The sequence below is a fragment of the Stegodyphus dumicola genome, chromosome 12 (genome assembly GCF_044657685.1).
Source record: "Stegodyphus dumicola isolate Sdum_Otavi_A_Nest chromosome 12, ASM4465768v1".
NCBI classification, from domain to species: domain Eukaryota; kingdom Metazoa; phylum Arthropoda; class Arachnida; order Araneae; family Eresidae; genus Stegodyphus; species Stegodyphus dumicola.
This window is the reverse complement of record NC_140779.1, coordinates 28104420-28127877: the sequence shown is the minus strand read 5'-3', so window position 1 is coordinate 28127877 and position 23458 is coordinate 28104420. Positions and strand designations below refer to the sequence as shown.

Below are 23458 nucleotides of genomic sequence, written 5' to 3'. Positions count from 1 at the left end.
TTGTTCACCTGAGGCAAATGCATCACCTGCCTCATTCCATCCCGGCCCTGGTTAATGGCATGCTGAATTTATTGAATTCTACGCATTTTTCTTCACTATATTTTCAATTTCGGAAACTTGTTGATTTGCCATAGCACTGGCAGATATCTTTTGGAAAATGTTAAACATTGTACTTAAATTTACTATGTTTCGCTTTATGCCCATTTCTAAAACAAATGGCAAAGGCCATTTTCTTAAGCAGAATAACATATGTTTCATAAACAGTCGATTTTGTGCTAAAACAGTTTTTTCTTTCATCAGGTTGGTTACAAACCTGATGAAAGAAATGACCTTGTCTTTCGTCATATTTGTTTAATTCCGAATCCATTTCCTCATTTTCAACAATCAAGGCTTCCTACTAATTAGTATTTCCTCTTCGTATTCTCGTTCTTTAAATAATCCAGATTCAAGAATTTGAAATCCGGAATGTGCGAGCGAAATTCCGTACCCCTTCAGCTTCATTTGTCAAAAAGGATAGTAACTGCTGAAACCTTTATCAGTAAGAACTTTGTGATTTTTTTGGCAGAGCTAAGAAACTATTTTTAGCAGTTTAATTGCTCTTCTTTATACACTTAAGCTAGTTACAAATTTATTCGTAAATTATTTGACATTTATTAGTACAGAAGTCGCCTAAGTTAGCTTCTTCAGCATATTTTATGACTGAAGTAGTAAAATTAAATAATTAAAGTAGCACCACATTTATACATAGCAAAACAACCAACGTTGAGAGAACGTCCCAAGAAACAGAGAAAATTTAAATATTTCTAAATGATTAATCATAAAATACATTTTAGTCACGAAATACATTTTAGCATTTACACTCCAATTACTAACGCAACTATTTTGAAAAAACATCCCAGAATTTTCATACCATCTAACATTTTTCCAATATATAAGAAATTCATTGCTCTTATTAGTCAATTAACTTTCAAATTTATTCGTAGAAAACGCGCTCGAGATGGCTTTCTCAGTGGAAACATGACATAATTTGTCAGTAACGTTAGTCTTACAAAATGATTTGCGTTGAAACAGTTTATTTTCTACAGCAAAAACGTTCTGTTGTATCTTTGCAGGTGGTTCTGCTGCTGCTGCTGCTGCAGCTGCACAGAGTACAGGTGTTCAAGGCTATGGCCTTAAAGGTAATGAACAAGTCACAAAGTATTTTTGTAAATATTTTAATGTTAAGAATTAAATGGAATTTAAAGAGCTTTCAAATAAGCAAACACAACCATTTATTAATTAGTTCTAGCAGTTTAAGAAGAGTTACTAAATCTTATTTATGCACCTAAGCTATTTCCAAATTTATTCGTAAATTATTTGACATTTATTAGCTGAGAAGCCGCCTAAATTAGCCTTTTCAGCATATTTTATAACTGAAGTAGTAAACTTAAGTAATTAAAGTAGAACCAAATTCCTTCATATCCAAACAGTCACTGGTGAGAGAACGTCCCAATAAACAGAGACATGCAATTCATTAAATATTTCTAATTGATTAAGCAAAAAATCCATTTTAGCATTTGCACTCCACTTCCTATCGCAATTGTTTTGAAAAAACAAAATATTTCTACCATCTAACATTTTCCCAATAAAAAAGCAATGCATTGCTCTTATTAGTTAATATACTTTCAAATTGATTCGTAGAAACTCTCTCGAGATGGTTTTCTCAATGCAAACATGATATATTTTATCAGTAAAATTAGTCTTACAAAATAATTTGTGCTGTAACAGTTTATTTTCTACAGCAAAGACGTTCTGTTGTATCTTTGTAGATGGTTCTGATGCTGCTGCTGCAGGTGCAGCTGCACAGCGTGCAGGTGTTCCAGGATACGCCTTTCCAGGTAATGAACAAACCACAAAATACTTTTGTAAATATTTTATTGTTAAGAATGAATTGGAATTCGAAAATCTTTCAAATAAGCAAAGACATCCATCTATTGATCAGGTCTAGCAGCTTAAGAAGTGTTACTAAATCGTATTTATGCAATTAAAGCGTATGCTTTAACTCATGTGTTTAAAGACATATTCCAGAATTATTTTCTGCTTTGAATATGTTGCACGATAATTAAAGAAGGTAAATCTCACATTGGAAAGTAATTAAATACAGTTTCTTTCCTGTTTTGCAACTTTGCTTCGAATTTTGTCATAGTTAATACTGCGTAAGGCTATATAAGTATGATAAATATATTAAATGAAATGAGGTTTGCTAGTGAATTGTATTGTGTATTGGGGATTTTCTATATTCTCAATCAAACACCCCTCCAGGGTTATTCAGTTTAACATTTATTATCTAATTTAGTTTCAAATTTATCCGTTGAGACCTCACCCGATATGGCTTTCTCAGTGTAAACATGACGTATGTTCTGAGTAAAATTCATGTTACAAAATGATTTGTGCAGTATGCTGTTCACTTTCTACTTCAAAGACATTCTGTTGTAACTTTCCAGATGGCTCTGCTGCTGCAGGCGCAGCCGCAGGCGTTCAAACCTTAGATGAAAGAAGCTATGAAGTTCAAGGTAATGTACAAATAACAAAACATTTTTTAAAATTTTTTAAGTTGTTGGAATTAAAAGATCTTTCAAATAAGCATTCATCTGCATTCCTTTATTGATTGGTTGTAGTATATTAAGAAGTTATATTAAAACCTTTTTCTACAATTAAACCGTTCTTTGAAACTCGTGTGTTTAAAGAAACACCCTGGAATTGTTTTCTGTGTTGGCATATATTGCACGGTAAGTAAAAAAGCAAACCTCATGTTGCAGAGTAATTAAAGACTATTTCTCCTCTATTAAATAATTTGCTATCAAACATATTGAAAGTTGCTAAAGGTCAAGTCTACTTTACGTTAAGTTTACTTTATGACACGATGGCCAATTGAACCAACGACCAGAAACTAATTATAGCCAACTCAAAAAACCATGCTTATCTGTCCTTGTAAAGACATCGGGAACAACATGCATCAGGCTTCATGGTAAAAATAGTACTAAAATTGTTAGATATATGAGATAGCTTCGGGTTAATTTGATGGCACGCTCATTTACATCCAACATTTAAAGGAGGTCTATGGACGACATCACTGGTTACTTCATTCTATGCTTTGTACTGCAGCCCTAATATGGAGATTTTCTTCGAGGAGCATTAGGATGTGGTACACAGTAGTTGCAGAGCGTCTTAGACATAGTAGTTGCAATTTATGGGACCTCCATGTTGGCCATAAGTGTCATTAGAAAAGGGGAGAATTTGTTATGCTCAATACAAAGACTATTCCTCCTAAGCAGTTGCCCAGAGTACAAAACCTTGCCTACTAATACATTAAACGCGACTTTAGAAAAGCTGCCTCTGCATCTGCTGATTCAACTCGAGAGTGCAATATTGCGCGTGCTCTGACTCAGTAAGACACCAATGCATATACTGACTATGAGCAAAGTATTCCTGAACCTCTTTATCACCCGCCTGATTTCGATATTTAAATTCATTCTTAAATCGTCAGATTGTTTCAAAGTCATGGCAGTCTACACTTATGCTTGAGAACGAGAACATTGCACTGGCTGGTTATTGTAGACTGCATGGAAATTTAGGTCATAGAGACTTGGAAAGGAAAGCTCAAGAGCTCAACTCAATTTTTGAGGCTGACGTTGGTTGCATTAAAAGCTAGAATTGCTTATGCATTGGCTACTAAGTCTCGCTAGTTTATGTGCAGACTCTGCCTCTAGTCGTCACACAAGGCATATACTGTAAAATTGTATTCCTGAAGGCTATACAAAAATTGCTAATAAAGATATCAAACACTAGGTTCAAACTCTAGTGGGTACATGACACACAGGAATACCGTGTAATGAAATTGCAGATGGCATAGCCAAGAGAGCTGCGACTGAGTCCCACTTACGCTCACTTGATATGACCCTTCTAATCTCTCAGTAGGGCTGGAAAGACAATTATTGAAGAGATGGCAACATCTGTGAGAAACAGACAATACAGGAAGAAGAGCTACCAGATTTTGTTCCTAAAGCAGGTCAGCTTTTAACACTAGAAGCGCCAAGCTTTCTCCCTAACTAGAAGCGCCAACGGCAGTCAAATTGACTGCTCAACGAATTAATATATATATTCAAATGTAAATGCTTTATAATGCTTTTGAGAATATTAATTACAGTTGTTGAAGAACTTTAAAGAATAACAGATTATTTTAATAAAAAAATAGAGGATATTTTATTATAAATTTCAGCCTATCCTTAATAAAACACATTTTACAGCTTTTCGCAATTTTTACAAAACACAACTTTTTCAATATTGGAAGTGCATTTTCCACACACATAATATGAACATTTTTTACACACATAATATGAACATTTTTTACACACATCACTTGTTTTGTTGTTGTTACAAAGTCCAATCTGGCATTGATGTCTTTTCTTCGAGAGTCTATTGCTAGATTTGGAAATTTCCTGGGCAATTTTGCGTTTTTCTTTAAAGCTCTCTTAATTCCTCTGCTAATTGAAATAGGAAGTCGTGCCTTGTAAAATTTTAATCACTTAATTATGGTAGATAATGTAGGCGTTCGTCTCTGCTAAATCCAGCATATTATAGAAAACATGCACAGGCCATCTACGTGAAGCAGCCCGAACAGAATATTTACGTGTCATCTTGTCAACGATATCAACTCCACATTTGGTTTTGTTGTAGAACTCTACTGTTTCTGGAAGCTTTTCCTTATTTTGTGAGTCTATATTTACACTTTTTTTGGATGTAAGGTACTTAGTAGTAGGACATTTTTATTCCTTTTTTCCTGATAGACAGTAAGCGTAGTTTCACCATTCTTTAGCAAAACTGTTTCAAATAGCCGGGTTTTGGATTTCCTTACTTCATGCGGAATTTCTTGTCGATGTGTTCTTACTGTGCCGACAAAACTTGTGTTTTTCATTTTAAGTCTCCTAACTAATGATAGTGAGGAAAAATAATTGTCTGCTGTCAAATTTCGACCTGAATTCAGATAATGGCTTAGAAGACGCATTGCTACAGTTTCAGGAAGACTTTCAGTTTCACTTCTCTATGTATTTTTTCTAAGATATGGAAAAGCATTGCACATATACTTCGAGTCTACATCGACTAACATCCAAAATTTGATACCGAATTTATCCGGTTTATTCGACATATACTGTATAAACTTACACCTGGCTTTGGATGAAAATAGCTGTTCATCCACAACTAGATTTTCTCCTGGTTTATAGGAAATCGCACAGTTCTGTATAAATTTATTCCAAATATCGGAAAAAAGTGAAAACTTATCACTTTCTAAACGCTGAGTCCTAGTTGCTTCAAGTCAAATCTTAGATATTTCATAATGTCTCGAAAACGATTGCGAGACATTGTTTCTCAGAAAAAAGGAGGACCCCATGTATTATTCCCCAAAAAAATCATAATCCATATCATTGCAACCACATGCTCCTCTTGCATAAATAATAGCAATAAAAGCATCATGCTCTTCTAAAGATATTGCCAAGTTTTCTTCATTGTTCAAAACTGCCTCTGCTTCCGTGCACTTTTTAATATGTCGTAACATCGATTCATCTACAAACAACTTCCAAGCACTCAACACATTGTCCCCAACATTTCGTTTTGCATAAGATGTTGGACTCGGCATTTCTTTTAGCACATTTTGAGCTCCATATTTCCCAGCTGTAGTTTGTGAAGATGTCACAGTCCAAGAGGTTCCATCTTTTGAGACATATATAGAGCCTTTTTCGTGGTTTTGAAAAAGACATCCTCTTCCTCGTGCGTATCCTGAGTTAGGTAAATCATGTTTTCGCTTTGATCCTATACCTTGTGCATTAGGGGAACCTAAAAAATAATATATATGTATACTTTTTTACAATAAATGACTCATCACATTTTAAAAAAATTCGAGTACATCAGAAATTGTCAAAACAAAAATAACAATACATAAACATAAATATTTCTTACCTATTTCAGTTGATGTGGATGCTGCAGTTACTGATGACGAAATATTTGCTGCGTAAATATCGATGGGCTGAAAACCTTGGCCCAACGATTGCTCTTCCGTGCTATCTTCAGATTCACTAGAACTATTATTTCTCTCAAAGTTTTGTGGAGGCTCATAATCCATATCATCATCAATATTATGTTCTTCAACATCAGATTCATTTTCAGATAAATCCTGTAAAAGTTGTACAATTTCTTCTGGATTCAGATATCGCTGTCTTCGAGCTGCCATTACCGTGCGCTTGAAAGAATGAAATGTCATGAAACAAACTGACTGAACTACTGCAAACTAAGAACTATATCATTTCGCCAAAAAGGGGTGGACCGTTGACAAGGAGGTGGGGAAGTATTTGATGTTGTAAATAAAGAGAGATTGAAAAGGAATGTGTAGGCCAGATGTTTTTCCAACAAAAGCGATTTTCTGAGCAGAAGGGAAGTATATCCTTCTGTAAATAATCAGTGAATGAAAGAAATGTATATGTACGCCAGATGTTTTTCCAAGAAAAATATTTTCTGAGCGAAAATACCAAATAAATCTACCCAGTATTACTAGCAGTCATTATGACTGTTCGTGGCGCTTTTAGGTATATCTAATAATATCTCCGTTAATTTTAATTTCATTCGATTTATATTTGATACCAATAATTTTCGACATATTTTAGGAAAATACCAAAATTTGTGACTTCTTAAGATAAGGGGTTTTTGAGGAATCCAAGGTCAAATGACGAAAGCAGTCAAAAAGACTGCTCTGGCGCTTCTAGTGTTAAGAAGATGCGCGGCGACATTTTATGATTCTAACAGGGAATGGTTCCTTCCTGACCTATCTGCATTGCTTTAGACGACGTGAAAATGACCTGTCATGCGGCTGGGAAGATCACTATGCGTTCATTTGCAGAGAAACTGTAGAACATCATCTTAGACAGTCAGCAGAGGAGCATGTTCATACATGGGCTGGAGACACTTTGAATATCACTATGCTTTGAAACTCATACGCGATTGCGTCAATATTGCACATATCTCAAACACGCTGGAATAACTTTCAGCTGTCATCCGCTTCTTAGCACAGTAAATCCCCTGAGTTCTTCTTTCTATTTTATCACCTTCTAGTCAAAGTATATCAGAAGATTACAAGAGCCAACAAAATTCCTTCAATTGTCAGAATAAATTATTTTTGGACGTCCTCTTCTCGCAATAAATCTGCGGGGTAAAAGCAAAAAGCTTCCGCTTGAGAGAAACATTATCAGTTCTGGACTGATACCACAATATACAGCACAGGTAATTAGAATTACCCATGCCTTTTTCTTAAACTTTTAACTGTGATTTCAGTATCTGTCACTTCAAACAGAATACTTTCTCGGACTTTATATTTGGTAATGTAACTAAAAACACTGTATTATTATGCATTGAGCTAACATTTTACTGATTGTTTTCCGACTTTTCATTATCCAGAGGAATTTCCTGAACTTTCATATCAATACATGCAATCCAACTTGCGATATATACTGCTGTAGGTTAAGAGTTATAGTCAACGAGTTTATAATTTCTTAGAAGTAACATAGGAAAAGCAAAATGTTCGTACTGCTTTCTTGCCGTCAGTTTGGTTTGAACTCGAAAAATGTTTTTTCATATTCCAATAACCCAATAGATTTTATTTTCTTCCTACGTATAAAACTGAAAGATTGTTAATAGGCTAATGTTAGAATAACTTTCTTTGCTGTCGACTGTTCATAAACTTTTAAGTCTTTCGTTTTACATTCTTTCGCTTTCAATAGCTAGTTTCTATTTAATGTTCGCATCCAAATAAAGATTCTTAAAATCTTCGTATAACTCTAAACACATGACAACATCCCGAAGTATGCATTGCTCTAACAATTTAATGCCAGTAAATGTTTCATTTCTTTCTGAAACTTCTTTCTCTTCTCTTGGAAGAGGATTGAACAATGACCATTAATTTGTCGACATTCTTAACCAACATGACCCTTCCCACCATCTGCCTTTTATTAGTTTATCTGTAGAACAGTTTTATTAGTTTATCTTCAGGCTTAATCAGCTGGATTTCATTCACTCTTAAGTTGACGCTGATTTTCAGTTCTGTTCAAATGTCGAATTTATTCCTTTATTGAAAAACGTTCCCCGCGTGTTCTTTCCGCTCTGAGCGTTATGCCCAGCCTTATACGGTCATCAGAAATTTTGCTACTCGGCATATATTAACTTATAATTTAAGATATTTTGCTTTTTTATTTTCTTTAATAATGTAAATATCTTCTTGATAAATGTGAGTTTATGAAAATACGAAGTAAAGTAAGTAATACAAACTCAACTAATAAATGTTTTTTAAATACCGGTCTTTTTGACGGATCTAAAATCCTAGCCCTGTCAGAGTTTTAATCCAAGGAAACGACTGTCTATCATCATTTATCATCTCTCTTGCGGACGTTTAAAATAAGCGACAATGACTCTCTCGAGCCTGATTAAATAAATTAAGTGTAGTCTCTGATTACATTACCTCCATTTGAATTAAATCTATGTTATGTTGAATTCTTGCACGTAACGGATCTTCGTCTGTTTCACAAACTGTCTCTTTCTCTTGATTTAGAACTTACGTTATTTAACATTTGATATTCGAAATATATATCAGTTACCATAACTCATATATACTAGTATTATATATATTGTAGGGTTTTCCTTTAGTTAAAATTAACATATTCTTCAAATTTTTGTTACATTTTCTGAACTCCTCAATTTCTCCTTGCAATTTCTTGCCAGATGAAAATTTAAAATTAAGTGAAGGGAGTATTTAAACGAGTGAATCTCTGAGTTTAGTCAGAGCTTGCTTTAACTAGCCAGCGCACGTCCGTTCGTGATTTTTCTGTTTCTCTAATACCCCCCTTGGTCATTTCGGATTATAGGGAAAATCATGTGTAAAACTATGTAATTGTACCAAGTAACAATTGTAGTTTTCTCGTTTTGATGTTGTCTCGGAACTAGCTGAAACACCGCACCTTTCTTCATTTATCTGCTAGGTTTTAAAATAAAATACAATTGCAAGCTCTCATTGATCAAAAGCAGACTTAAGAGTTTTCCTCCATTTACTTCCATATTTTATGAGAAACTCTGAAAGTTTACTTATGGAGTGCAACAAAAATTAGTTAATGGCATACTGAATTTATTGAATTCTATATATTTTTCTTCACCGTATTTTCAAATTTCGGAACCTTATTGATTTGCCATAGCACTGGCAGATATCTTCAGGAAAATATTAAACATTGTACTTTAGACTTACTATGTTTCGCTTTATGCCCATTTCTAAAACAAATGTCGCAGGCCATTTTCTTAAGTAGAATAACATATGTTTCATAAAGAGTCGTTTTTGTGCTAAAACAGTTTTTTCTTTCATCAGGTTAGTTACAAACCTGATAAAAGAAAAGACGTTGTCTTTCGTCAGATTTGTTTAATTCCGAATCCATTTCCTCATTTTAACAATCAAGGTTTGGTACTAATTAGCGTTTCCTCTTCGTATTCTCGTTCTTTAAATAATCCAGATTCAAGAATTTGAAATCCGGAATGGGCGAGCGAAATTCCGTACCCCCTCGGATTCATTTGTCAAGAAGGATAGTAACTGCTGAAACCTTTTTTCAGTAAGGACTTTGTGATTGTCTTGGCAGAGCTATGAAACTCGTTTTAGCAGTTTAATTTCTCTTCTTTATACACTTAAGCTAGTTACAAATTTATTCGTAAATTATTTGACATTTATTAGTACAGAAGTCGCCTAAGTTAGCTATTTCAGCATATTTTTATGAATGAAGTAGTAAAATTAAATAATTAAAGCAGCACCACATTTCTTCATATCGAAACAGTCAATGGTGAGAGAACGTCCCAATAAGCAGAGTCATGCAATTCATTAAATATTTCTAATAGATTAAGCAGAAAATCCATTATAGCATTTAAACTGCACTTTCTAACGCAATTATTTTGAAAAAAACATCCCAGAATTTTCCTACCATCTAACATTTTCCCAATATATAAGCAATGCATTGCTCTTATTAGTCAATTTACTTTCAAATTTTATTCGTAGAATTTCTCTCGAGATGGTTTCCTCAATGCAAACATGATATATTTTGTCAGTAAAATTAGTCTTACAAAATAATTTGTGTTGTAACAGTTTATTTTCTACAGCAAAGACGTTCTGTTGTATCCTTTCAGGTGGTTCTGCTGCTGCTTCTGCTGCTGCTGCAGCTGCTCAAGGCTATGACTTTCAAGGTAATGAACAAATCACGAAGTATTTTTGTAAATATTTTAATGTTAAGAATTAAATGGAATTTAAAGATCTTGTAAATAAGCAAACACATCCATTTATTGATCAAGTCTAGCAGCTTAAGAAGTGTTACTAAATCCTATTTATGGAATTAAAGCTTATGTTTTTACTCATGTGTTTGAAGAAATATCCTAGAATTATTTTCTGCGTTAGATATGATGCACGGTAATTAAAAAAAGTAAATCTCAGATTAGAAAGGAATTAGAGACAGTTTCTCCCCTGTTTAGCAACTTTGTTTTAACTTAAGGCATAGTTAATACTGGGTAAGACTATATTCTATATGTAAGTATGATAAATATTTTAAATGGAATGAGGTTTATTAAGAACTGTGTATTGGAGATTTTTCTATATTCTCAAACAAACACCCCAGAATGGTTCTGCAACTTAACATTTATTAGTCAATTTAGTTTGAAATTTAACCGTAGAGACCTCATCCGAGAAGGCTTTCTCAGTGTAAATATGACGTATATTCTAAGTAAAATTAGTCTTACAAAATGATTTGTGTTGTGTGCTATTCACTTTCTAATTCAAAGACTTTTTGTCATAACTTTGCAGGTGACTCTGCTGCTGCAGCTGCAGCCGCAGCGGCAGGCGTTCAAGGCTTAAATGAAGCAAGGTATGGAGTTCAAGGTAATGTACAAATCACAAAATTTTTTTTTTAAATATTTTAATTTATTGGAATTTGATGATCTTTCAAATAAGCATAAGCATACATCTACATTCCTCTATTGATTGGTTGTAGTAGATTAAGAAGTGATATTAAATCCTTTGTCTACAACGAAACCGTACTTTTAAACTCGTTTGTTTAAAGAAGCACCTTTGAATTGTTCTCTATGTTGGCATATATTGCACGCTAAGTAAAAAGCATAACTCATATTGCACAATAATTAAAGACTGTTTCTCCTCTATTAAATAATTTACTGTCAAAGATATTCAAAGTTGATAAAGGGTAAGTCTACTTTATGAAAACATGATGAATATTTTGAATGAAATTAAGCTCATCCAATGAATTTTAGCTTAGCAGTTTTGTATATCCTCGATTACAGTTGTGTGTAAAGAATATGTGATTGCTTATAGAATGTTCGCTTTTTCTACTGCTTCTATGTTTAAATACGAAAAATGTTATTTACACTTATTTTTTGTGTTTTGTGAACAATTATTTGAATAGAAAACTTTGAATACAACACGTTTTAAAATATACGGATTTATATTTTTTTGTATTGACTACTTTCTCTAATGGTTTTTCTTTAGAGAAACATTTTCTCTTCTATTTTCTCTAGTGATCTCATATGTTACGATTTCATCTGTAAATGGCAAAACAGTTATTTCTTTCGGAAGTTTTTTGATCGTAAAATTTTCGTTTATAAACAACATATCTCTCCTACTATACAACCTACCTTGAAAATTTATTTATAGAGAATTAAAAAGTTAGACTCAAGTTAGACTTTTCAGTGCATTTTGTGACTATTTAAAGTTCTAAACTTAAAACTAAGGTAGATACAAGTTTCTAAATATGATCGCAAAGTAATTTAAAAGCTAAACGACGTAGCGTTTCTTAGTAAACATAATCTGATGAAGTGAAATATACTCTTTGTCATAAAAATTTGCCCATCAAGAAAGAGTTATCAGAATGAAACGAAATTTAACATACATAAGTACTACATTGATATAAGTATGTGATTAGAAAATCAAGGAGAAAAGGATAATTTCTGGCAGAAAAAGTACACATGAACGGAAGTTTTAGTACTCTGTTGGACCTCCTCGATCGTGCACTCGCACCAGCGCGAGTGCACGATGCGATACGAGCGGGCATTGCAGCACACAAGTTCCGTATGGTGTCCTGAGACATCTTGTTCCACAGTCGCTGTAAACGCGCCGCCTCTAGTTCTACCAATCTCATAGACTGTCCAACTGACCATCCCAAATGATCTTAGATATGCTCGATTGGGAATAAATCTATCGAGCAGGCCAGGTAAGGGTATTAATGTGGCGGAGGCAGTCTTGTGAGATCCGTGTTGTGTGTGGCCGAGCATTGTCGTGTTGAAAACAGGCTCATGGGAGCCCTGCCATGAGTGGCAACACATGTGGCTGAAGGATATCATGGACGTACCGCTGGCCTGTCATTGTGCCATGAATCAATATTAGGGGTGACCGTGTATCGTAAGTAATGTCACACCAACTGTGGGAACAGTGTGTTGCTATAAAGCGAAGGCAGGATTGAGTTGTTCATCGCTGGGCCTCCACACACGAAGACGATTGTCATCACTGGTCAAACGGAATCTAGATTCGTCGCTGAAAACGACATGGTTCCATTCTGTTGAAGTATAGTCCTGTCGTGAGCGACATTACTCCAAATTGAGGCGTCGTGGATGGGTGTCATTGGCAGCACACGTAATGAGCGCTGCGATACCAGATGTCCTTCACAAGGCCCCTTACGATGGTTTGGGAAAACACAGGGGCAAGTAATGAATCTGCTGCCTGTGCCTAAATAGCGGCCAATGCAGGTGCCTCTATGCGTGCGCGTCGTATGATGTGACGGTCTTCTCGACGTCTGATCTGTCAAGGACGTCCTGAACCTAGTCGCCGTGTGAATGACGTCTCTTCTGTCCACTGGTTCCAACGCTTCCTCACAGTAAAATCAGAACGGCCTACCTGACGAGTTACTCGCCGAGCTGATCATCCATCTTCCATCATCCTGATGATTCTTCCCCTCTCAGACTCTGAAAGCTGCTGATATTTGCTTCGATGGCGGCGTAAAGACATGTCTACCTCAGAGGTTCCTAAGCAAAAGATTAAGTACATTCAAGATTAAGTATAAAAGAGGTGAGCTAGCTTACCTGTTTTATACTCCAAGAAGAACGAAGTTCAGCGCTCTCTAGTGGCATTACGCAATGCGCAATCACGCTGCATTTCTAATCATTAGCATATCTACCCGACATGTACCTTCAGGCCAAGTTTCGTTACAATCCCACAATTATTTATTGGTGCGCAAATGTTTATGGCAATGAGTGTAAGTTCGGTAATCAGGAGGAAAAGTTACTGGAAAGCATTACGGATTAAAGTAAAAAGAAACAATATATACTAAAACTAAGCCCTCATATCAAAGGAATGAAATAGAAGAGGAAATAAAAATAAATTCCTATAAAAAAGATAACTGTATATCCTTAATTCACTTAGAGTTTATCGATTTATTAGCATGTCAGCACTTTATATGCTGCCATTTCCGGGCTGATATTGCTCCATTTTGAATGAGAATAATTTTTTACGTCGGTGTGCTGTTTCTAACAGTAAATATTTTGTCTTCTTGTTGCTTTGCATTGCTTATTTTTCCACGCGGTTTGAAAATAGCGTCGTCTGCTTTTGAAGAACTTGTAATATATTGTGCATTTAAATATTTGTGAAAAAATAATAAAAAAAAACCTAGATTTTCAAAATGAAAAAATGGCTAGGATTGACTAAGCGGAAAAGTGACGATTCACAGGTGATGGATCCAGGACAATCTACTAGCTATGATAATATTGAAAAGAAAACAAAAATATTTCTAGAAAATATAATGAAAGTTACTTATCATTTGTTGAGATATTTGTAATCACATTCTTATTGGTTAAAAGGAAGTATAGCTTTCCGTCACATCCGATGCATTAGCTTTCTGTCAGGTCCGATGTATTCTGAAACTTAATCCCATTCTATCTGTTTATATTATTTTTGATTGGTGTTTTATTGTGTCTTGTTTATGATTTGTTAAAACATGATCTGTTGTAAAGTTATATAGTATGTAACCGCTTCGCGTATTTCTGTTCGTGTATCTCTGCTTATTACTCTGTAATAAATGTTTGTTTTTCGAATCACGGCATTTAAAATGTTCGACATCATTTGGAATTACTTGGAATGGAAAGGAAATGGACCCTCAACCTCAATGTGTTGTTTGCGGTGAACAACTGTTAAAGCTTATAAGAAAAAAATATCACTTACTTTTTCAGCTTTCAGTACTTAAAAGTATAAATCACACGTCAGCACGAAGTAGCCTTTAATTAAAGACTCGCATTATAGATTAAACAAATGTCTCTATCATAAAAAGGTGCTACTTTGGTAGACGGATTTTGCACGGATTTTGGCGATTTTTTTTTTTGGTGAGCGATACGACTTATGATAAACCCATTGCTAGACAAGTTATTTATTGTAACCGATACTTTGTTGTCATTTTATTAAAAAAATAATGCGTTTTATTATGCATAAATTCCGTGTTTTAAATATTATTTATGACTTCTAAATAATAAAAAATGAATTTAATTTTGCATTTTTATTGTAAATAAAAATTTTATTGTTTATGATATTTTATGGAATTTTATGTTGTGAATGATGTAATGAATGACGTCACATTATTTTAAAAGTAATTGGTTTTTATATCTGTAAATTTAATCTAATGTTTTAGACATTATTTATGGCTGTTACATTATTAAATTATTAAAATACATTTTAAGTTTTATTTATTAAATTATTTATTAAATTATTTATTAAATTATTAAAATACATTTTAATTTTAATATTTAATATTATTAAAATACAATTTAATTTGGAATTTTTTAAATATGATTTTATTATGAATGATTATTTAAATAATTTTAATTCTAGGCGTGATGTAATCAGCTCCCTGATTAGTTACTGACTATTTGTGCAATACCACGCCATTTTAAAATTTTATTATTCATCTCTTCGAGTTCCTCAGATTTCAAAGCGAATGTATGTATCTAAGATGAATGTTGTTATTGGTAATTACCAAGAATTATTGGTATCGGCATAAAAGAATTGCCGTTTGAGACCTTATTTTGGCCAACCTGGATTTCCTTATCAAAGATTTATTTATTGTTACAAGGGTCAGAGGAAATTTGTTTAAAATATTTGGAGGAAACCTCGCTAATTGCTTTTTCAATGAAGTGCGAGAGATGAAGATCGTTTTCTTTTCTGGTACTTATCAATATACGTAACGTAAAATGCTTAAAAAAATGTAAGTACATATTTTTCTTCAAGTCATCGGTGGGTGACGCTTGCGGGATTTTTCCCGTTCCCAGAATGTGATTGGGTTCACGAGCTGCGGTAAAAATCTTAGTTAGGTAGTTTACTTTATTATTGTATACGTCAATTTTTATTAAAAAATTAATACACTATTTTCAAAAATTCCTGAGATATTTATTGCTACATATGTTTTAATGTTAAATAATTATATCCTATAAAACGTATTTTAAAGGATTTGAATTTAAGTAATTGAAAATTTTAATTCTTTTAAACGTTGGTATGAGGTTTTTAATTCAATATTCAATTTAAGTAATATTTTATTCCAATTAAATGTTGGCGCAATGTTTTTATAGCGGTGTTCTTATTTTATTATATGAAAGTAATAATTTAACCTTACTTTAGCATTTTATACTCTTAGTAAATGTATTTATTTACATTTGCCAACCATCTTAAAAAAACAACGTTCTCAACAAAAAATTAATCCATCATTTTTAACGATATTTATTTTTTTAAAGTTTCGAATACTTTACTATGCGTGGAATACGTAAAAACAGCATTTTTCAAGATGGCTGACGACTGTAAAAACTGAGCCAACAATTGCACGAATGTAAATCGCCAAAACTCCGTGTGTTCAGGAACGTGTACGAACTCAGTTAATACACAATAATTTAATATGTTCATTTTAATGTAGATTTTTTGTTGCAACAGGGATGTTGTTTTACATATTGCTTTGAGCGTGATAACGCATGGAATGTTACTTTTTGTTTGTTTAGAATGCTAAATAAAATAGTTCGTTGTTAATTAAAAAGGTTTTCTCTGTTAAATATATTACCATTCGTCCGAAGTTATCAAATAAGTCAAGAAATAGATTAATTTCAAACAACTGGCGTCCGGTGTCAGGACAGAATGGCTATTTGAAGAAAACGAAACAACGGTTTGAAAGCGAAAAACGTAAGCCTCTAAGGCAATCGTTTACGATTACTGCCAGTGCTTTAGATGCTGAAATTCTAAAGCCTGACGTGGAGGTTAATCAACTCCAAGTATTGAGCTCACAGTTGGAAGAAATATTCAAGAGATTAGATGAAGTTCAATCACAAATTTCCGAACGTTTGTTGAAAAGTGAAAACGAAAGTGAATATTTGGCTGATTTTGACACGAATGAAACATATCGTGATAAATATATCAGTTTTAAAACAAAAGTAGAAAACAAAAGGGTGAATTCGACTTCTGTAATTACACTTGGAATTTTAGAAAATTCCACGAAAAGAAACTTTAAATTACCAAAGTTGGAACTTCAAAAATTCAATGGGGAGTCCCGAAATTGGTTAGGATTTTGGGGTCAGTTTATGAAGATCGACGAAGATGTAAATATAGACGACGATGATAAATTTCAGTACCTATTGCAGGCAACGGTCGTTGGATCCCCAGCGAGAGAGCTCATAGATAGTTATCCTCCCTCAGGCGCGAATTATAAAGAAGCTATCCAGCAGCTAAAATCTCGTTTTGCACGAGACGAATTACTGGTAGAAATCTATGTTCGCGAATTATTAAAGTTGGTTTTGGTTCAAGCTAGCAAAAAAGGAAATATGACTCTATCCAACTTATATGATAAGTTAGAGACGCAACTCAGAGCTTTGGAGATGTTGGGGGTAAAAAGTGAGATTTATGCAGCTATGCTGTATCCCCTTGTAGAGTCTTCACGACCTGAAGAAATTCTGAGGGCATGGGAGCGATCTCGCCAGCGTAGGGAAAGTGTTGCACACACTGAAAATTTGGAAAATTTATTGCATTTTCTCCGAATTGAAGTTGAAAGTGAAGAGCGTCTTCAGTTGGCCCGTACAAGGTTTTCTACTCCAGACAAATATGACTCGGTTCCATCCACAGCAGCTTGTATTTGTGCAGAAGATTCAAAGAAGAAACAGCTTAATTTGTGTGTTTCGTGTGACAAGGAAACACATAATTCTTATGAGTGCTTTAAGCTGCACAGCCTTTCATTGGAAGATAAGAAAAATTTACTAAGAAAGACAAAAGCTTGTTTTAACTGCCTAAAAATTGGGCATGCTGCCGAAAAGTGTAAGAGTTCTGTGAAATGCCTAGTTTGCAACAAACGTCATGTAACGGTGATGTGCAGAGAACTAAAAGGTTCTAGAAGTTCAAAAAAGGAAGCACCTGAAGCAGCTAACGAAACGAGTGAGACTTTATTGTCTAACCAAACACTGCAAACAACTCTTCTCCAAACTATTATGGTGAAGATTAATGTAATGGAAAAAAGGAGCTTGTGAGAACGCTTTTTGACAGTGGGTCACAAAGATCTTGCTTACGGAAAGACATAATAAAGAGACTAGATTTAGTCGCATTAGATCAAGAGACTTTGAGCCACAATTTGTTTGGTGGAGTTGAAACTGAATCTCAGGTCCATGGTATTTTTGATATCGAAATACAAGGAACGGAAAATAAATTCAAATACGAATTATCGGTTTTAGATAAAGACAAAATTTTGGATACATTCCTAGAGTGAAACTCAAACATATATGTTCCTCACTTCGAGAACATAAAATCAAAATCAGTGATGCTGGTAGAGATACTCCAGATATCGGATTGTTAATAGGAACCGACTATTCCGGACTGTTGATGACGAATAATATCATTCCAATTGACAAAAACCTTATTGCCATTGAAACAAAATTGGGTTGGACCCTACAAGGCCCAGTGCAAAGTCATAATACCTTGCTTGATACCGTCAGACTTTGTTATTTGCATCTCACAGAACTATGGAATTTAGAGACAATTGGCATAAAAGATCCGGCGGAAGCGAAAACTAAAGAGAACTTAGAAACTGAAACGATCAAATTTTTCCTAGAGAACATTAATCGAGGGAAATAGGTAGGAAGTCTGTTTGCCTTGGAAGGATAGTCATCGGATTCTTGGAGATAATAAAGATAAAGCGGAAAAACGACGTTTCGCCAATACACGAAGACTGCAGAAGATGGTATTATTAAAAGCTGGTACGAGGAAGGTATAATTGAAATAGCTCCGAATAATAGTGATACTGGTCACTATTTATCTCATCAAGCAGTAATCAAGGATTACAGTCTGACTACGAAACTGCGACATGTATTGGATGCATCATTGAAGGATGAAAATGGGAATTCCTTGAATGGTTGCCTCGAAAAGAGGCCGAATTTAATAGAAATTCTTCCAAAACTTTTGCTACAATTGGTATTATGTAAATCAAGAGTAGCGCCTGCCAAAAAGGTAACTATTCTTAGATTAGAGTTGCTTGGAGCACTTATAGCTACACGGCTGTACCGTCAAGTCATTGACGCTCTTAAATTGACAAAGTGCCAGGTGTACTTTTGGAGCGAGTCGTCTGTAGTTCTGACATGGATAAAAAAAGACTCCCACTGGAGTGTTTTTGTGGCCAATCGTGTAGCTGAAATAAGGAGATGCACAAATCCGGACGACTGGCATTATGTACCAAGCTTAAGCAATCCAGCTGATCTTCCCTCTAGCGGGTGCGATGCCAAAATGTTGCTACAGAGCAGATGGTGGGAAGGGCCGGATTGCCTTAAACAGGAGCCGGATAAATGGCCTCTCTCTGAAGAGTCAGAACTAGAAACTGATGAAAATACAGCTAATTAAGAAAAAAGGAAAAATGTGGTTTCCTGCGTTTCCTGTAGAACCCCAAACTTTTCAGAAACATTCACTCGATTTTCTGGATATTATAAAAATGTCAGAGTATTAGCTTGGATCTTTAGATTTCTTAACAACAGTCGTTATAGAAAAAACGAAAAATTTAATAAGGAATAAACCTCAGAAGAAGTGAGTTTTGCAGAGAAAAGGTTGTTATATTTAATCCAAGCCGAAAACTTTCGGAATACTGATGGAAAAAATTTGAAAGGGATGATTACATTTAAGGATGACTTTGGACTTCATCCAGTAAGAAACAAACTAATTTTAAGTGACGAAGACGAAAACTTTAAGTGTCCTATTCTATTGCCAGGGAACCATGCACTAGTCCATCGCCTAATAGAATAGAAACATCGGCGACTGCAGCATGCAGATACAGGGACCTTGATCTGCAACTTGCGAGAAGATTATTGGATTGTCAGTGTGAGACGTCTTGTGAAGAGAATTTGTTTAGTCGTCTTGTGACGTCTTGTGAAGAAGACGAAGACAAAGAAAAAAAGGAATAGTAAGTGTGTTATTTGTAAAAGATTCAAAGGCAAATCTGTTCAACCACCAGTTGCACCCTTAATCAAAGGACCGCATTAAATATGCTGGAGCTTTTGAGGTCACTGGCATCGATTTGGCTAGCCCATTGTATGTATTGTCTGGCGATAAATCATGGATTGTGATTTTTACTTGTGCGATCTATCGTGCTGTGCACTTTGAATTGACGAAATCTTTATCAGCAGATTCATTTATAATGGCACTCCGAAGATTCATTGCAAGAAGGGGTAGAATAAGCATCTTATATACTGACAATGGTACCAACTTTGTAGAAACGAATAATGTACTAAACGAACTTGATTGGGAAAAAATAATGGAGTTCTCAACAATTGAGAAGATTAAATGGAAGTGTAATCCTCCAACCGCTGCCTGGTGGGGAGGATTTTGGAAGAGGTTGGTAAAAGACGGATGGTAAAAGACTTTTTAAGACAAGTTTTGGACTCTAAAACGGTCAGTTACATTGAGCTGGAAACTATACTATGCGACTGTGAAGCAACAATGAATTCACGACCCTTAACTTACTTAGAAGACGGGACTGCGGAGTTAAACCCATTGATACCTGCATATTTTATACAAGGAATCCCTCACCATGATGTAAAGGATCTAGATACTATAGACAGCAAAAGTTTAAATCGTCGCTTGCGGTATTTACAAAACCTTCGGATTGATTTACGCTCGAGATTCAGAAATGAGTACCTAGCCATGCTAGTCCATAGAAGAGAACGAAAAGGAGACACTTTAGAGGTGAATAATGTGGTGCTGATTGGAACTCCGGAAAAGCGCATCAACTGGCCACTGGGACTTGTTGTCCAAGTATTTCCAGGTACAGATGGTCATGTAAGAGTGGCAAAAGTAAAAACGGCTGACGGAAAAAAATAAGACTCGCCCAAAACCTGTATCCTTTAGAAGTGACTCGTCCCTCAGAGCTACCTCAGCCTCAAGTCTCGTTAAATCCAGATCAAGATGCGGATCTTGGAAGTTCCCCCCTACTACCAACATCTCTGGAGGGTCAGATTGATACCTCAAGGATAGTTGAGCCTTTGACTGAGTCCCCTACAATAGGCAGACCCATAACCACTAGGGTCGGAAGACAAGTAAAAGTTCCTCATCGACTGAATCTCTGAACTGAGTAGAAAATACGTTGCAATTTCCTAAAAATTGCAAGGTGGGATGGATGTTCAGGAACGTGCACGAACTCCGTTAATACACAATAATTTAATATGTTCATTATAATGTAGATTTTTTGTGGCAACAGTAATTATTTTATATTGCTTTGAGCGTGATAGCGCATGGAATGTTACATTTTGTTATGTTTAGAATGCTAAATAAAATAGTTCGTTGTTAATTAAAAAGGTTTTCTTTGTTAAATATATTACCATTCGTCCGAAGTTATTAAATAAGTCAGGAAATTGATTATTTTCAAACATCCGTGCAACCGTCTACCAAAGTAAAACCCATAAAAACACTATAACTGCGGTGATTATTTGCGCAATAGAATCAGTTTCAAAGAAAGCAATCTTTATTATCACGAAAGAAAAAATATAACTCTGCTAGAGTTGTTACATCTTTTTCAAACTTGAATATCCATTACTGTTGCCATACACAAATTACTAAACTATACTAACAAAATCTGAGTGAGGCTTGCACGTGAGTCGGGAAATTATAAAACACAAATAATAAACATTAAAATAACTAATGCATTATTAACAACAACAAGGAAGTATGAAACCAATCAAAGTATGAAGCCATCGTCTCTTAAAAGATATCTTGAATCTAAGCATGCCAATTCAAAGGATAAATCTGAAGAAAATTAAGAGGAAATTATCGGAGTTCAAAAATAGTAGACGTGTAATGAAAGGTTTTGTTACTTCATGTGAAAAAGCTCTGGAAGCTAGTTACTTGGTAAGCCTAAGAATTGCTAAGACTTCCCAGGCTCGCACTATTGGTGAAAACCTTATATTACGAGCAACCAAAGATATCGTTTTAACAAAAGAGGCTAATGAACTTGATAATATTCCGTTATACAGCGACGGAGCTCGAGCTTTAGCAGGAAAATATTCCGGAGAGATTTCTCAAATGAAGAAAGTCGCACCTGAAATTAAATTTGCAACGATGTTTAATTAACAAACTCAATGATTTCAAAGCGAATAATGGCAAAACTGAACAGGGAAAAAAAGAAAAAACAAGATTTTTTATCTCCAGCACGCGAGACTGTGTATCCGAAATTCCAAAGATATGCTCATTTTAAAATTGTTTTGCGATATTGCTCTTGAACCGAATTTTATCGTTTAAGGGCGAAGAACATATTGAATAAATAAAGGTAACACACAAAAGGTTAAAAAAGAGTCCATTTGGGCGTAATGTAAAAGTTCAGAGCTTTCAGATTTTATTATTATTATTATTATTATATTATTATTATTGTTGTTGTTGTTATTTAATATTTCTATTCAGAAATTGAAAAATAATTATTGTAAAATGTAGTGGTGGTACTAAAGGTTTTCAGTTTTTGTTTAGATGGTACGCGTTAGTGAAAAGGTTGAAAACTGCTGCTCTAGATAGAAAAACATTTTCCTTGCCATTGTTTTCTAAAATGTTTTCGCTCATAACGATTTTTTTCTGATATGCTAAAATAATTATTTCTTCCGCAATGTTTTCAATCATAAGTATCCCCTTTTAGAATGATGAAATAATTGTTTGAAATGTTTCCACTTTATTGACGAGAAACATGTTTCGTTCTTTTTTTTTTTTTTTTTTTTTTTTTTTTTTGTAGTCGGCAGACAAGCTTACGGACTGAATCGAAACTATGAAGCTTCAAAAATCGTTACAGGTGCTTCTGGCGCAGCAGGTTTACGAATGGGACTAAATGGTAATGCACAATCATAAAATAATTGAGTAATGCTTTAATTATTTTTAGCCAGTTCTAGAAATGTGTTTTTAAGTAGAAATATCATATTTCTTGAATATTTCTAGTTGATTAAACGAAATCATTAATAAAAGTTACATATCCTTCGTTAAATATGTACTTCGTAAATCATGTCTTTTTAGCAATTATCATGCATTCTCTATGTACCTGTAATATGATGCAATAAAGATATATCTTGTTTCTTGTATAAAGCAATTCTATTTTCAACTTATTCTTAATGGTGCTCTGCGCAAGTCAACCTTCGCAACCCAGATATATGATATATGTTTTTAATGCAATCAGGCTTTGCCTATAAATTGTATCTGAAACTGACAGTTTGCAGTATTTTGATGGACGAAGATTTATTCTGTTGAAACTTGTGCTAACTGTAATTTTATCTTTTAAAACAACAGTGAGAGACCTGAAAAATCGTTTGAATGATTAAATCGACTGTAAGAACTCTGAAAATTCGTAAAATATTTAAAAATATTTTAACATGATTTCATTTTAATTTGGTTTAAATATATTTAATTTTATCATTATCTAATGCCTAGAGGAAACACTAAACATTAAATTTAAAAACTGCAAAATATTTTACTCTGCAGAACAATTTTATTAGAAAAAATTCAATAAAAATATATTAAATATAAGAAAATTACAATGAAATAAGGGATACCCTTAATACAAATACTAATTATCCTAACAAATTAACAATCTTCCCGTTGCCTTTTCCGACAAACGTCCAGTGTCCAAGTGAAACATTAAATTTAAAAACTGAACAGAATTATCGCCCGCATTTTTCCGAGGGGCAACAGTGCTGATATTAGCAACAATGGCAAGAGTGATATATCAGCAGCCATGGTTGCGTGCCGTTGCTGCTGATATAATGAAAGAAAATTATCGATTTGATGCGATTTCATCAAAAAACATAAAATAAAAAATCTGATTTAAATTTTGAAAAA

The 23458-nt window shown here is 34.2% G+C and overlaps 1 protein-coding gene across 1 annotated transcript in view; it reads left to right on the top strand.

Moving 5' to 3' along the window:
- LOC118191921 (uncharacterized) overlaps positions 1 to 23458 on the top strand; it is a 208081-nt gene that overhangs the window by 171305 nt on the left and 13318 nt on the right. Inside the window, exons 27-29 of the mRNA XM_085827585.1 lie at positions 10237 to 10293; positions 10904 to 10978; positions 22365 to 22460. Of these exons, the coding sequence (XP_085683711.1) occupies positions 10237 to 10293; positions 10904 to 10978; positions 22365 to 22460 (228 nt within the window). The remainder of the gene's footprint in view (positions 1 to 10236; positions 10294 to 10903; positions 10979 to 22364; positions 22461 to 23458) is intronic.